Source organism: Orcinus orca, chromosome 1 (assembly GCF_937001465.1).
Source record: "Orcinus orca chromosome 1, mOrcOrc1.1, whole genome shotgun sequence".
Lineage (NCBI taxonomy): Eukaryota > Metazoa > Chordata > Mammalia > Artiodactyla > Delphinidae > Orcinus > Orcinus orca.
This window is the reverse complement of record NC_064559.1, coordinates 99932514-99948573: the sequence shown is the minus strand read 5'-3', so window position 1 is coordinate 99948573 and position 16060 is coordinate 99932514. Positions and strand designations below refer to the sequence as shown.

The following is a 16060-nucleotide window of genomic DNA, read 5'->3' as shown; positions in this document are numbered from 1 at the left end:
GGATCTATGGGCTGATAACTTTCATTAAGTGTGAAAAAGTTCTGAGGATTATTTCTTCAAATATTTTTTATTCCTCCTTGTAAGACTCAGATCCTATGTATGTTGGCCCTGCTGATACTGTACCACAGGGTCACTGAAATTCTATTCATTTTATATCACTTTTTTCCCCCCACTTCTACATTTCATTTTACATAGATTTTATTAGTATTTCTGCAAGTTCAAAGATCTTTTCTTCTGTAGTGTCTAATCTGCTGTTATCCCATTCAGTGAAATTTTCATTTCAGATATTTATCACCTAAAGAAGTTAACATTAGATTTTAAAAATATCTTCCATTTTTACTATTCGCTATATTCATATTTTCCTTTAAATTCTCAAAGATAGCTGTTTTAATGTACTTGTCTGTTAATTCCATCACATGTTATTTCTGTGGCAGTTCCCACTGACTGATTTTTACTCCACTAAGTCATACTTTCTTGCTTCTTGGCATGTCTATTAATTTTTGATTGGATGCTGGACACTGTAATGATACACTGTTAAATGCTCAGATTTTGCTATCTTCCTTTTTTTAACATGTTAAGTTGGAGAAATTGAATATACATAGTTTCTGGTTGATTTATTTGCCTTTCAATTGCAAAATAAAGGCTGCCATTCCTGGGCTGCTGGAGTAAATGAGAATGCTAGGTCAACCAAGATGGAGGATACATTGATCAAGAAAAACTTAGCTTTATACTGAACGGAAATTAAGCTTGCCTTTGGCTCTGCAAGGCAACTGGGGGCGCGACCAACCTACAACAAATTTTAATTAATTTTTTTCTTTGTCTCACAGGCAATATAAATCTGCATGAGAGACAGAAGGTGAGTATGAGCTTGTGTTCAGAAACTCGTTTTTCTGCTCCACCCAAAGCTAAAACTGAAACAAGGATCTAGCTTCTGTGATAGATTTGTTTCTATTTGCTCTTACACTGGTGTCACCATTAAGGAGTTACACATCTATGCAGGGAAATCTGATGTGAACTTCTGTCTGCTGGAGTTCTAGGCTTTGTCCTTTGTCTCTTATACCTGAATGTGTTCCAATAACCAGGCTCTATACCACCAGGACTCAAGCAGATGTTAAGTAGCTCTAATGCTCTTTATGTGTGTTGAATCAAGCTTTCTGAAAGTTTCTGGTTTTCTATTTATGCATTTCAAAGTTCAGCAAATATTTAAGAAATGTTTTCCACATTTTATCTAGTATTTTTAGTTCTTGGTACCAAGAAGTTTGTTTGCTCTGCACATCTAATCTACCACACTACTGTAAATAAAGAGGTCTAATCTATTCCAATACTACCTAAATTCTAACAGTCCCCTTTCCTCATCTCAAGCCTCCAAACTGCTCTAACTTTACCTCTACCTGCAAACTGTTTTAAAAAATCTTTTCCCCAGGACTTCCCTGGTGGCGCAGTGGTTAAGAATCTGCTTGCCAATGCAGGGGACACGGGTTTGAGCCCTGGTCCGAGAAGATCCCACCTGCTGTGGAGCAACTAAGCCTGTGAGCCACAACTACTAAGCCTGCGCTCTAGAGCCCGCAAGTCACAACTACTGAAGCTCGCATGCCTAGAGCCCGTGCTCCGCAAGAATAGAAGCCACCGCAATGAGAAGCCCATGCTCCACAACAAAGAATAGCCCCTGCTTGCCACAACTAGAGAAAGCCCGTGTGCAGCAACAAGACTGAACGCAGCCAAAAAAACCAAAAACCACTTTTCCCCAATCATTTCACACTTTCTGTCCAAATCTTTCTTGACCTCTTTATTACGTCTGACATTAAGAGATTTCTATGACATGTACTCTTTACCTTTTTTATTAAAAAACTATTTAAGGGCTTCCCTGGTGGCACAGTGGCTGAGAGTCCGCCTGCTGGTGCAGGGGACATGGGTTCGTGCCCCGGTCCGGGAAGATCCCACGTGCCGTGGAGCGGCTGGGCCCGTGACCCATGGCCGCTGAGCCTGCGCGTCCGGAGCCTGTGCTCCGCAACGGGAGAGGCCACAACAGTGAGACGCCTGCGTACCGCAAAAAAACGAACAAACAAACAAAAAAACTGTTTAAAAATTTTGTGTCATTCACTGACATCTTTTCATCCACTTCCCTCTCAAATCTAATGTATCTTAAATCTCCAACGCTGTCATCTTTTCAAATTACACTTTCTCCCTGGGCCTCATTCACTGCCAAATTCAAGTTTATCTACATACTGCTAGATGTGTATCTCTACCATAGGTGTCATAAACTATAAACCACACCGTCCAAATGGCTATCTAACATCTCTACCTCAATAGCCCAAAGACAGCTCAAATTTAATATATCCAAACCTGAAGCCATTATCTACTGTCTTCACACATTTCTCTTGCCACAGTCCATTCTCCATATTGTAATGTTTTACATTTTTCTAAAATGCCTATGTGGCAGACTATATTATCATTCATAAATATTTGCTGTTCCTCCCTTGATAGGATTATACTTCCCATACTTCCTTGACATAAGACTTAACCATGTGACTCGCTTTGGCACTGAAATGTGAGAAGTAACATATGTTACTTCTGGGCAGAAATTTTAAGAGCTAGTTAGTGCTTCACTGTGGCCTTTTACTCTGTTTCATAAGACAAGCAACATTCCAGATAGAGAGAGGCTGCTCCATCAGACAGGTTACTAGAGGGAAGACAATATGGAGCAGACCTGTCATGGTCATACAGCATGAATAAAAAATAAAGCCTTTGTTGTTTTCAGTCACTGAAATTTTGGGATTTTTTTTAGCACTGCAAAATCTAGCCTATTCTCAATGATACAATATATGAAATAATTTTCATCTTCCCTGTTCAAAATCCTTCAATAGCTCCCAACTGCATCTAAATAAAGTTTCAATTCCCTCAAATAAAAAAGTACACCATATCTGATATAGTCCATTATTACTTTTACAACTTCATGTCCTTGTCCCACCTGTCTACTCAAATTATAGTAGTATATATGTCACATTTTCAGTATGTCAGTGGTTAGTGCTTGAGTTCCTCTGTGTGTCATAACATTTTGTATACTGGCCTGTTATAGAATTTAACATACTTTTTAAGTGGTGAATATATCCAAATCCTTGAGGACAGGAACTTATCTTATTCATATTTGTATCCCCAGTGCTCTGTATATACAGTTACCCTAAATAAATAGTTTACTAAAGTAAAACATTTTGGTGATTTTCTTCATGGATATGTCTCTTATTGAAATCTCATTCATTTTTTTCGGGGGTTGGCAAACTTCTTCTATAAGAAGAGAGATAGTAAATACTTTAGGCTTTTGAGGACACACACAATTTCTCGCGTATAATTTTTTCTTTTCCTTTAAAAAAACAAACAAAAAACAGCCCTTTAAAAATGTAAAATCAATTCTTAGCTTGAAGGCTGCACAAAAAAGAGGCCTTGGACAACATTTAGTCCACAGGCTATGGTTTGCTGAACCCTGGTCTAGGCTGACACCATCAAAATTAGTCAGTCATTGCATTAGTCAGTGTAAAGACAAAGTACTATGAGAGACAAAACTACCATTGCTGTTTGAATTCCACTGTACCTTTGGCACAATGGTACTAATAAAAAGCTTCAAATATGGTGAAGATAATCGTCAAATAAAAATTAAACAAATTTACCATATTGATACAATTTGACAGTGAGCCCTTGAGTACTGATGAAGAAATTAAATTTTCTGACCATAAGTCATAAGTGATCTCCTAATTAAAACCACATGGACAGAAAGCTAAGGAATGATATGTGACTTCCTTGCTAAAACTTTCAAAGGCTTCTAAGTGTTATCAATAAGGCTCTACATGACTGGTCCCTACCTGCCCTTCCAGCCTCATATTCAGTCACTGCCTTTACTCCAACCACACTGGCTCTTTTATTTAATTTCTTGAACTCTCTATTCTCCCCTTTACATATATTACTCCCACTACTGGCAATGAAACTACCACTCCCCATTTCTCCTGATAATACTGATAAATTAAAAATGATTTCCTACTCTCCAATCCCTGGTAAAGGCAGAAGATATATATCATTATTATTATTATTATTATTTTGGTAAACACACATACTATCAGTAAAAAGAAAACTGAGAGTACAACCTAAATCTAAGTATAAAGTGTACAGATATGTTATACTGTATGAAGAAGTTATATATATTTAAAATATGTAAACATTTAAAAAGTTGATTAGAAATAAATATTAATAGAGGTTCTTCTTACAACCTCAGATTGTTTTACATATCTCAAAGATTTGTAAATGCTACTGGAAACTATTACTTTACTAAATAATTTTATATATATCTAAGTCTTTATTAAATAGCTCTAATCTACACTCCCCTATTACACTACATGCCCCATTACCTCAATTCAACTTTCAAAATCTGTATTTTTGTGTGCGCCTACCCTTCTACCTATTCATTTTGAATTATCCCTTCTGAACTATATTAAAATCACTATACCTCTACAAACCTTCAGTTACAGGATAAATTACGTACTAGGGATGTAAGTACAACATGATAAGTAAAATTAACACTGCTGTATATTATATATTAAAGTTGTTAAGAGAGTAAATCCTAAGAGTTCTCATCACAAGGAAAAAAATGTTTTTTTTTTCTTTTACTTTATATCTATATGAGATGATGGATGTTCAGTAAACTTATTGTGGTAATCATTTCATGATATAAGTAAGTCAAATCATTATGCTGTACACCTTATACAGTGCTGTATGTCAATTATATCTCAATAAAACTGGAAGAAAAAAAATCACTATACCTCATGGAGTATGCTTAACTGGACATGAAAGGGGTAAAAGGTGAACACTTTTATTGTTTCAATATACATTATTATTCTCACATCTCAGGACCACTTTTGTTTGTTTTTTCTAAATATTATACTGCAAGCTAATAAATTGTAATCTACAATGTAAAGCTATTATAAGGGAGTTCCCTGGTGGTCTAGAGGTTAGGATTTGGCGTTTTCACTGCCGTGGCCCAGGTTTAATCCCTAGTTGGGGAACTGAGATCTCACAAACCATCCGGCACGGCCAAAGAAAAAAAATCTATTTTAAGTCTGTTCACAAGTAACAGTTGGGAAATTATCTTCAAAGTCTGTTAAAACAAATAGCACTTGCCTGTCGAAGAAGTACTCTCAGATGAAGACCTCTTTCGTGTAGGGCTACAGTTTGTGCTCTCTGATGGTCGCTGGGAAGACTTATCTGAAGTTGGCTGGGAACCTGGAGAGACAGGAAAAGACAGAAATCATAGGAAAATCCAAGTCTAAAAATAAAGTTAAACCATTCTGTGTTAGAACTGTAATATTTTAGCTGTTGCCACTGCCATTCTCTGTAATAATATGACTTTCAAGCTGACAATAAGAGGACATTAAGCGAAGGACAAATGACACTAGATGTTGCGGACAGAATTCCACAGGTCTCATACATAATTTCTCCTGTTACATTAATAGAGGAAAAACTAGTTTTAGTGGAAAAATGAAAAAAATATATGATTTAGTTTTTATGTATTATACTATGAAACATATTAAGATATTTATTGATAAAAATTACTAGAAATAATATAATAAACCTGCTCTTGATTATTGACTCAAATTCATCATATAAACTGACAAAACCTACAATGCAATTAATTAGGAACAACTGATGTGAGAAAAGCAGGTCCGACCTGCGCACTTTATTTAATAGAATCAAAGATGAAAATTAAAAGAGGTGAACCTTAAATCCATACATTCCATATAATCCAGAGAACACTCTGAAAGAATTTGTTATTACTTTATACATGGAATAGAATAAGCCTCCTTTAACGCTTACTTAAAGTTCCTTGGTTGTATACATAGAAGTTCATGAAGACAAAGAAACTCCATTTCCTTTAAAAAAAAAAAAAGTCTCATACTCTTACCAAAACCCCAAATAAATGCAGCATAATTTAACACAACTCTTACTCAAGGGAAAAGTATGTCGTTCAGGAAAGACTATTTCCTGAATAAAATATACTTGGCTCTGATATTAGACTCCTTATACCCTAAAAAGCCAGCTGTTGAGAATACATAATGAATGTCAACTGGTTTGTCAAAAAACTAGTAGCACTCTGAAATGTTCGCTCTTAACTTGAAAAACATTACAAATAAAAAGCCTTACATATAAACTGGAGGCCCAAAAGGTACCATAAATCAAATACTTGAAGATGAGGTTTTTTAAAGTTCTGCCTCTAAATGAGAGTTAACTCCTTAATGAACGGACTGACTAAAGGACAACTTGGGGACAGAAGAACTCAATGGAGCTAAGTTTCTAATATTTCCCTTAATAGTAAACCATGAGCTTTCTTTTAATCACGCAGTATCTTAAATCACATCACTGTAAATACTCTTTTAGCAGGCTCTTTTAGCGCTGATTAGGTGAGATATAAGACTATGTGTTGCCATTCAAGAGTAACAAATTAGATTTTGGGGAAATTGATGTGATAGTACCTCCTACTTTGGAAACACAGTGATGACTACAGTAAGATATAATTAAGAAGCAAGACTGTTTATTGTTGAATCTTAAAAACAGATACAAAAGGGATTTTAAAAACCAACAGTAAAATAAATCCCCCTAGAGTGTGGTTCAGATAAGATTTCCATTAAAGAGCTAAATACCACAATAAAATAGCTAAGAAGTAAAAGCCCAGGCATCAGTGAAGATATAACTTTAAGTATTAATACTGAAAAATTCATATACTGAACAGATAAATATTGCCTACTCAGACACACAGCCAAGACAGAAGACAACAGTGGCCAAGAAGCTTGAGACATCACTGAACTCCCTTTACCATTACTCTCCTGACTAATGGACAAACAATCTTAGATTAAGAACTAGGGAAAGAAGGGGTTGGAGAGCACTTTATAAAGTCTTCTCTCTCAGCCATAAACTAACATTTATTGACTACAGTTTATATGTTTGGCACTATGCTAGACAATGTGGAGGTGGGGGGAGGGAGAGACAAAAACAGTATAATAGTTTCTGCCCTCAAGGAGATTATTTAGGGTCTTGTATGTTATCATGTATTACACTTCAGGTGGCGTTTGTGCCATCCATTCTTGAGCTCCGTCTTCAGTTTCTAGGCTATTTGGCAACGTTTCCCAAATTTCTTGCTCATCTTCAAGAAAGTCTTGATGAAGGCTTCAACTATACCTTTGATCATCAGGATATCCTGAGAATCACCCTGCCTGGCCTCACCCACCTCAGGGTAAAAGAGGGTACAGGCACTTTCTTCAAAGCTCCTTCTTTTGGTGGCATCTGGAGCTGCAGAGGAGGCAGTGGGAGGTGGAATGGGGGTCAGATCCCCGGAGATCGTTATTGGCAGCTTTGTACAGCAATTCCTGAGAAACTGAAACAATTGAGAGAGAGATGGCTTAGCTCACTTAGCTTCTGAGCCATTTTTCATTTCCTGAAAGTAATGGAGGCCAGCAGCCTATTCTTAGAATGTAATAGGAAACTGGAATAAAACTTCATTCAGGAGGGTTCTCTTTTTTATTTCAAAAAGTCCGTTTGAATTCCCTGTTCATACAGAGCAGTTGTTCTTAACAATTTTCCATATTTAAGGGGGAATAAAGTTGTATCCCTAAGATACAGACCTCTAGGGCTTGATAATCAGCAGATCTAGACCTTTATTTCACTTAAAAACATTGCTTATAGGAACAGTAAGAGGATGAGGATACCTGAAAAAAAAAAAAACATTAACTAATGATGTAAAGCAACCAAGTTTAAGACTGGAAAATGATGATATAAACTCATATTCAAGAGGTAATAATCTGTTAAAGATGTTCAAAAGCATGTTAAAACTGGCCTAATAGCAGAAATCATATGAAATCGGCAAACACTATCTCTAACACTACCAGAAACATACTGTTTTATAAGTGCCATTATGCAGCTGGGTGGATGGGGAAGAACAAGATATTGCCCAGAGAACTAGCATGTCCATTTCAAAAGAGACCAATATATTTATGCTTCAAAACCTAAAACAGAATGCAATGCAGAGTTGAGTGTAGTAATGTTAGGTACATGAACTATGGAGTAAGGTATCCTGAGTTTGATTCCTGGCTCTGCTATGAAACATATTCAAATGTATACAAGTAAACATATTCGAATATTGGTTTAATAAAGGACTCTTAACTAACATGGTTGTTGTGAGTTCCAAAATGAGGTAAGATAAAAAATTCAAAAGGTTTTCATAAATGTTATACTATTATACATAAATTGGCTCCTTAGGTTTATCACAGAATTTTTAGACCCTAAATACTTAATCATGTCACTGACACGCATAGGCAACCATTCAATATTAAAACAAAAATTAAAAAAGGACAGGGACTGGAACTAATCTAGAATATCAAGCATTTATCTTAAACATAAAGAAGTACTAGTAAAATAAGTACCTCTAATTAAGAAGTACTATTAAGATAGGTACCTCCAAGGCTGGTAGGTAACTATAAAGGTTGGAAAAAACTCCTCTAAAGCGAATCTTCTAATTCACTGACTCTTCATCATAGCTTCTCCAGGGTTGGGATTATGCTCTGGATTATATCAATAAAATAAGATGTGCCCAAATGATGAGTCAGAACCAGAAAGTGTTTAGTTCTCTGTTCAGCTCCGTACCAGGGGAAAAAGTAGTTTTCTGCTTCCACTGTTTGGCTCTTTGGTTCTTCTAAATCATGGCTGATTCCTTAAGGGAGTTACTGCTTTGTTACTGTCTCCATCATGTGATGAATGTTTGTTCATGTGTAATCAGTGGTCATTTTATGATGAGACGAGATCGGGCGTGTTCAGGGTGGTATGGCCGCAGCATCAGTGGTCATTTTAGATCTGCCTGGAGGGATATGTGAAGACTCTCCACTCCTCGTAAGACAGGAAGTTTGTATGTATTCCAATTCAAGAAAATCTGATACTTCCTCAAAGAACATACACAGAGAACACATACAATTCTAAGTATCAGAGAGTTCCCATTGAAATGAGTTCCCATTTCTCATTTCAATACAGTATTAAAGCTGAATAATTAAGTACTTCAGAATAAACAGAGAATATTAATGGGAATCCCTCCATTCAATATTTGGTAGAAATCCTACTGAATGTCTCATCACACAGATGACAGCTTCAGAAACATGTTTAGAAATTCTATACATATAAATGCAGGAAACAGAACTTAAAGATAAGTCACAAAAGAAGTACCTAAATAAAACTGGACTTTAACATAAATGTAAGGTGATTACCACAAGTAAATTCTTTTTCTTCAGTTGAGGACTTCATGTAAAAATGAAGGCAGACTATTACTAAGGAGGGAAACTGAAAAAAGAGAATACCATTAATTGGGATAATAAAGAGGGAATTAAGAATAAAAAAAAAACTTGGAAATGTGAGGGACCCTTGGAAGTGGTTTTGATTGTAGGATCTCTGCGTTTTTATTTGGCCATTTATTGGATGAGCTTTTTAAAGAGAAAAACAGGTTTTAGGGAAACATTTGTGTCAAATTAGACAAAGAGGAGGAAAGATGGTACTTTTAGAGCAAAACCATAAGATGAAACCATGGATAAGAATGTCAGAAAGTTGAGAAAACAAAAAAGAACATAACTAGGTTTAAAAGGGATAAGAATCTGGAAATCTTTATATTATACACAAAAATGGGTGGAAACCAAAAAGCTCTTCTGAAGTTGATTTGTCACAAGAGATGTTGATTGATGTCTATAGAGGAGGAACAGAAACAAATCCAAGATAAAAAAGAAATAGTACATTTACAGATGCCTGGGTGTGAGGACAGTCATATGGGCAAAGATATCAGCATAAATAGAGAAAATTCCCACTGATAACAGTGTGGGGGAGAGGTGGAAGACATCACAAAGAAAACACTGGAAAAGATTCAACCTAACTACTTCACTGAAGCCCTGAGAATCCTAGGCTAAAAAACGAGGAACTTCCAAATGTAAATTAGCAGAAGAACATAGTGAATGAAACCAACAACTGGTTGGATAAAACATGCATTTCTTTAGTCTAAATCCACTATTAAAACTTTAATAACAATAGTTATGAGTTTTGGTTACACCCTGTTGGGAGTTCAACACTGAAGACCCAAGGAAATAGGAAATGGTTTGAATGAGCAAATTGTCTGATGTTTCTAATGCTATAAATATCTTTGGGTAAGCTATGGAAAAACAGATTAAGTATGCTAGACTTGGAAAGACACTGTTAATCAGTTCATAGATGATATAAATTTATTTTAAAATAACACATTTAAAACTAATTTCTAACATTTAAATTGCTCCTTCCCACCCAAACTAAAGCATGTTACAAAATTTTAAGAAATTCCTCTTCTTTTATTATTTATAAGTCAAGACTACTGGCAATGTTTGTTAAAAAGTGACTGAATCAAAACTGGTTATAATTAAAATGGATACCATAGTAAAATAATGTGAATGTAAAACATCAACTATGTGGAAATCTTTGATCAAGTTTTTTTGTTTCCAGATCTAAGTTCTGAATCCTTTGCTATAGTTCACAGATCATAAGAGCTCTGGAAGCTTCTTCTGAATGAGCTGAATGCTGAGATAAAAACTGGTTCCTCGATAAAAACAGCTGTTTCCAATTGTGGGAAATATATTTACTGAAAGCAATACATTTCATCTGACTCACCAATTAAATGCAGTACAAGAATGATTCAGAGACTGTGCTGGTGATTTTGAAGCTAAAAAGCCTGTGTTTTTCTCCTTCCAATCAGGGTATTTCTCATACCGCCCAAATCAGATAATTCGCTGAAATGGAATTCCTCTGGAAATTCCCAGAACTGTACTAACCACCACAATAAATTTTCTGATTTCATGTCCACACGGTCACACTTCACTTACGGGTGTATCTTACACACCACCCTAGAGAAATTGTCAGAAATCAGAAAATTCTGATCAATGCTTACATTCTTCAGTTAAAAATAAAATAAGACTCAGTATACTGTGCTTCAACCATTATGCGTCTACTATAGTGAATAAACTTTTTCCAAACAAAAGGAAGATTTAGCCCTAATTTTTTCTTGGGGGACAAGATAACTGTTTATATAGATATATAACCTTTTTTATTCTATAATTTGTAAGCTATAAATGCAAAATACTCCATGTGACTGCTCTACCCATTTTTGAAATCAGGTTGCAGGTTCTGGCACGTGCAGCTAGACATGAATTGAAAATGCTGAAAAGCAGGGATGGAGAATCTGACACTCCAGGTCAGAAACTCTTCCTCACCAGTCCTATTACATGTCTACTTAACAAAGATACTTAAATAAATAGAATTAGTTATCAGAATTGGGTGAAACCAGAAAACCTGGCCTCATTTAAGAGTATAATTTTATTACAATTTTATTTGCACCAAGCTGATTTTAGACTGTTAGTATAACAGTATAGACGAGAATATAAGTTAAAAAATAAGCTATCACTTATAAAATGATAAAATGCACAATTACTTATAAAATGACTAGACCAGTTTTTCTTTATAAAGCTTTATGAGATTTAATCCAAAACTGCTGGAGTGATTAAGTCAGTTTGATTTCCCCACATATGAAACAAGGAGAGAAAAGGTTAAATGCCTTGTTCCGGACAACATATCTATCATTTCTGCCTGTGCCCCTGATCTATCTTCCTCAAATTTCCATCAACATAATTTATCAAACATGCCTGTTTTATTCCAATTAACACTTATGATAAATCTACTCACTGCAAACAGTAAAGAATATTTTAAATTTTTTCCTTAATCAGTTATCAGTTTGAGATTGGTTTCACTTGACAATTAGTACTCTGCTTTTTAAAAAAAACTAACCTGACTGTTTTGGAATAATTTTAAATTTACAGAAAAGTTGCAAAGACAGTACAGAGCAAAAATTCTCATATACCCTTTACCCAACCTTCCTTAATGTTAATGTCTTACTTAACTATGGTACATTTGACAAAACTATGAAGTTAACATCAGAGTAATTTTTCTACTCATGTCCTTTTCCTGTTCCAGGTTACAATCTGGATATCACATTGTATTTAGTTGTCAAGTCTCCTTAATTTTCTCTGATCTGTGATGGTTTCTCAAGCTTTCCTTGTTTTTCCATGTCTTTGATACTCTTGAGGAGCATGAGGAGTATTAGCCAGGATTTTTATACAATGTTCTGTCCACATTGGCTAGGTATTTTATACAATGTTCTGTCCACTCCCCTTTTTTTGATGTTTTCTTATGATTACACTGGGGTTATGCGTTTTTGGAAAGAACACCACAGGAATGAAGTTCCCTTCTAATCACATTATATCAGAGGGTACATATTACCATCGTGATTCATCACTGGTGAAATTATACTTTCACTTGGTTTAAGGTGCTGTCTGCTAGGCCTCTTCACTGTGAAGTCAGTACTTTTCCCGTTCCATACTCTGTTCTTTGGAATTAGGTCACTAAGTCCAGCCCATATTCAGGAAAAGGGGAATTAAGTTCCACTTCCTTGAAGGGGATAGTCTACATACATTATTTGGAATTCTTCTGTAAGGATGATTTGTCCCTTTCCTCTTAAACCGTTCCAGCTTTGGCCACTGGCCAGCTGTTTCAGGATAATAATGTCCCGAAGGTAACTGACAATTTTGGAGTACACGGTATACTAAATAGTTTTTTGGACATTTTAACAGGAAAGCAATTTATGTATAATGAATCTATCTCCAAGTTATGTATGGAAAAATTATCAACTGAAGACTGAGAAGGTCAATTTAAGATAACATGAAATTTAGTTATGCTTTTTATACTTTAAGAAGGAAAACTATGTGACACTGAAACAAGTACAGATCTAGAAGATGCAGTTATTTCCTTGACAGAATACAAAATTATAAGGAAAGAGCACATAATAAACCAGTCAGAAATGCTACAAAATTTAAAGCTGTAAGAACTTTAAAGCTGTAAGAATTTTAATCACCTGAATTTCCTTATTATTTCCCATTCATTCCTTAACCTCCAGAAATCTAACAATTACCACTGTGGGAATCGCTCTTAGATCACAAAAGATAATCTGCTAAAGCAAACTGTCTACTTTCAGTCCTTATCTAAATGATCTCTGTAGCACCTGACACTCCTGACTACAAACTCCCTTAGGAAACCCAGTGTGTTTACCCTACATATTACCATTCCTTCTCTTATTTCCTTCGCTTAAACAACCACTTATCTAAAACTTTTACCTTCATGTTTGATTTCTTTTGAGCTACAGATCCATATATCCACATATCCCACTAAACAGCATGAAACTCCATTTTCCATCTCCAGTCGCGACCTTTCACTTAATCACATCACCATTCAACCAACTGCCCAAGAGAGGTATCTTGGAGACATGCTAAAATCTTCTTTTTTTTGCCAAACGCGCGCCTCTTACTGTTGTGGCCTCTCCCATTGAGGTGCACAGGCGCTCCGGATGCGCAGGCTCAGTGGCCGTGGCTCATGGGCCCAGCCGCTCTGCAGCATGTGGGATCTTCCCAGACCGGGGCACAAACCCATGTCCCCTGCATCGGCAGGCGGACTCTCAACCACTGCGCCACCAGGGAAGCCCTTCCCTCTTTCTTCACCTCTTTGAAAAATCTATTTCTTTGGAATATTGTTTTCTCTATCACTATCTTAGTTCAGGCCCCCATAATATTTTGCTGAGACAATATCCAAACTGGTCCAACTGATCTTTCTCTAATCCATCTATCATAGTGCTATCCATATAATCTTAGCAAATCCTTCTGCTTTAAAACCCTTAACTTTCCACTGCCTATAGGGTAAACTCCAAACTCCTTGGTATTCTATATAAAAAAGAGGCTTTATGATATGTACCCCGACTATCTTTCCAACCTCATCTCCTGGTCCCATATCAGGCTATTTACAGTTACCTAAGTATAGTATCATGTCTCCAAAACCCTAAAAAGCTTATTTCTCTATAAGAAATAGTCTTCACCCTTTATTCTTTGCACACTAAACTCAAAACATCTTCCTGGCTCCTTTTAAGTGAGTCCCTCTCTTCTCTGCTCCCCAAAACACAGTGTATCTCAATTTTAGGAGCTATCTATCAATAACTATTTGGATACATGTTTATGTACTCCACTTAACTATAAATTCCTTGAAGGCAGAAATTATATCTTATTCCTTTTGTTTGTATTCCTTGTACCCGGCAAACAACAGATACAAAATAACTAAAGGGACAGCGACCATCATAACAGTTAAGATTAAAAAATCAAGTTCATAAAGCTTTGCCTAAACAAAACAAATTCTGATCTTGAAAGTGACCAAATTAGAAGATATCCCATGATTTAGCACTATTTTCTTATTATTTTCCTTAACTAAAAATCTTTTTCTCAACTGTTTTTTTGTGGATAGGTAAGCCAATTTTCATGTCTATCTGAAAAAAATTCCTATTAGAAAATCAAGACACATTTCTACCTACGTATCAAAAGAGTAATAACTGTGAAGAAGACAGAGAGATTCCAAGTTACAGATCAATTAACAAAACAAATTAGACTTGTGATATAATGAAGAATATACCTGATCTCTGATTCCTGGCACAGAACTTCAAAAACCTTGAAATTTCCTGATAGCAGTGTCTTTGTTATGCCAAAGAGGTGACTTAAGGTGAACCCTAAGATTCCCTCAGGATGGAGGCTGGTCACTAGAGACCAACCACATGATTAGAGAGCTGAAACTCTGGGTGAGCCCAATCTACAGAGGGTAGAGATGGACCTGAGATTGAATTCAATCACATGGCCAATGATTTAATCAATCACACCTATATAGTGAAGCCCCAATCAAAATTCTGGACACAGAGGCCTGGTGAAGCTTCTTGGTTGGTGAACACAGTGATGTGCTGGGAGCATGACACACCCAGATTCCACAGAGAGGGTATGGAAGCTCTGTGTCCCCTTTCCCGCCCCAGCTATTGCCCTATGCACCTCTTCAATTCCTGATCTGTATCCTTTATAATATAACTGTAATTGTAATTATAGTGGTTTCAGTAAGTTCTATGACCTGTTCTACCAAATTATCAAAACTGAGGGGTTGTGGTAGCCCCTAAACTTGTAGCAAGCTGGGGAGAAGTGTGGGTGGATTGGGGACACTGAAACTTGCCACTGGCATCTTAAATGGGGGCAGTCTTCAAAAAACTTTGCTCTTAACTTGTAGGGTCTTCTCTAACTCCAGGTAGTTAGTATCAGAATTGATCTAAATTGTAGGAAACTCAGTTGGTGACAAAGGATTGGTGTCAGAACAGTGACTTCGGAGAGGTCTTAATGTTTTTGTATGTTATATTTTTAAAGGAAGGGAAAAAAAAAGGTTCTTATTCATAAAGCAGGTATTTCTGCATATGCTAGCTTTCCCTGCTATCTCATTCTCCAAGGTCCCTGAACCCAGATTCAGATTCATCCCTTCCACCCTGACTCCTATAAATGGCCTCTTGGGTGACGTTAATGTCCATGTAGATGATACATTCAACAACCTAAGCTGTCATTTCACTTTACCTTCACCTCAATTCCCCCACTTCTTATAAGCTCCTTCTCACAACTCTTAAATTAGGGGCCTCAGACTCAATATTCCTTGGAGCCAGATAAATCTCTTAAATATTTGAACTGGGCCAGATATAACACACAACAGGACACTGTGAGGACTGAGGAAAACTGAAGAACGTATGTCCCAACTAAAGACTTGGGGAGGGGGGAGGGGCGGCCACTATTGAGACCCAACCTTGATGTCATTGAGGAAATACGGATTAACTGTTGTCAGATGTTCTGATTTCTTTTCAAAGAAAAGCAGAATTCTGCATGCTTGTGTGAAATCTCCAGATTTTTAAATTTTAGCAATTAAAAAAACAAACTGTAGAAATCATCACAAAGGGTCATATATAAACCAAAGGCTGATGGTTTTTAATCACTACTTTAAATACTGAAATTCCTCAAAGCTGTCCAAGGCTCTTTTCTTTTCTCACTTTATATTCTCTGTAGGGAAATATCATCTCTCTCACGAC

General features: G+C 36.2%; 1 protein-coding gene across 5 annotated transcripts in view; it reads right to left on the bottom strand.

The window, feature by feature from the left end:
- The window catches only part of ASH1L (ASH1 like histone lysine methyltransferase), a 214309-nt gene that overhangs the window by 128741 nt on the left and 69508 nt on the right, over nt 1–16060 (bottom strand). For 4 of the 5 annotated variants that reach the window (XM_033414639.2, XM_033414638.2, XM_004284597.4 and 1 more), the window contains one exon: nt 5164–5265. In XM_033414639.2, the coding sequence (XP_033270530.1) occupies nt 5164–5265 (102 nt within the window). Of the gene's footprint in view, nt 1–5163; nt 5266–7215; nt 7337–16060 lie in introns of those variants that run through there. The other variant, XM_049701612.1, reaches the window with a different exon arrangement.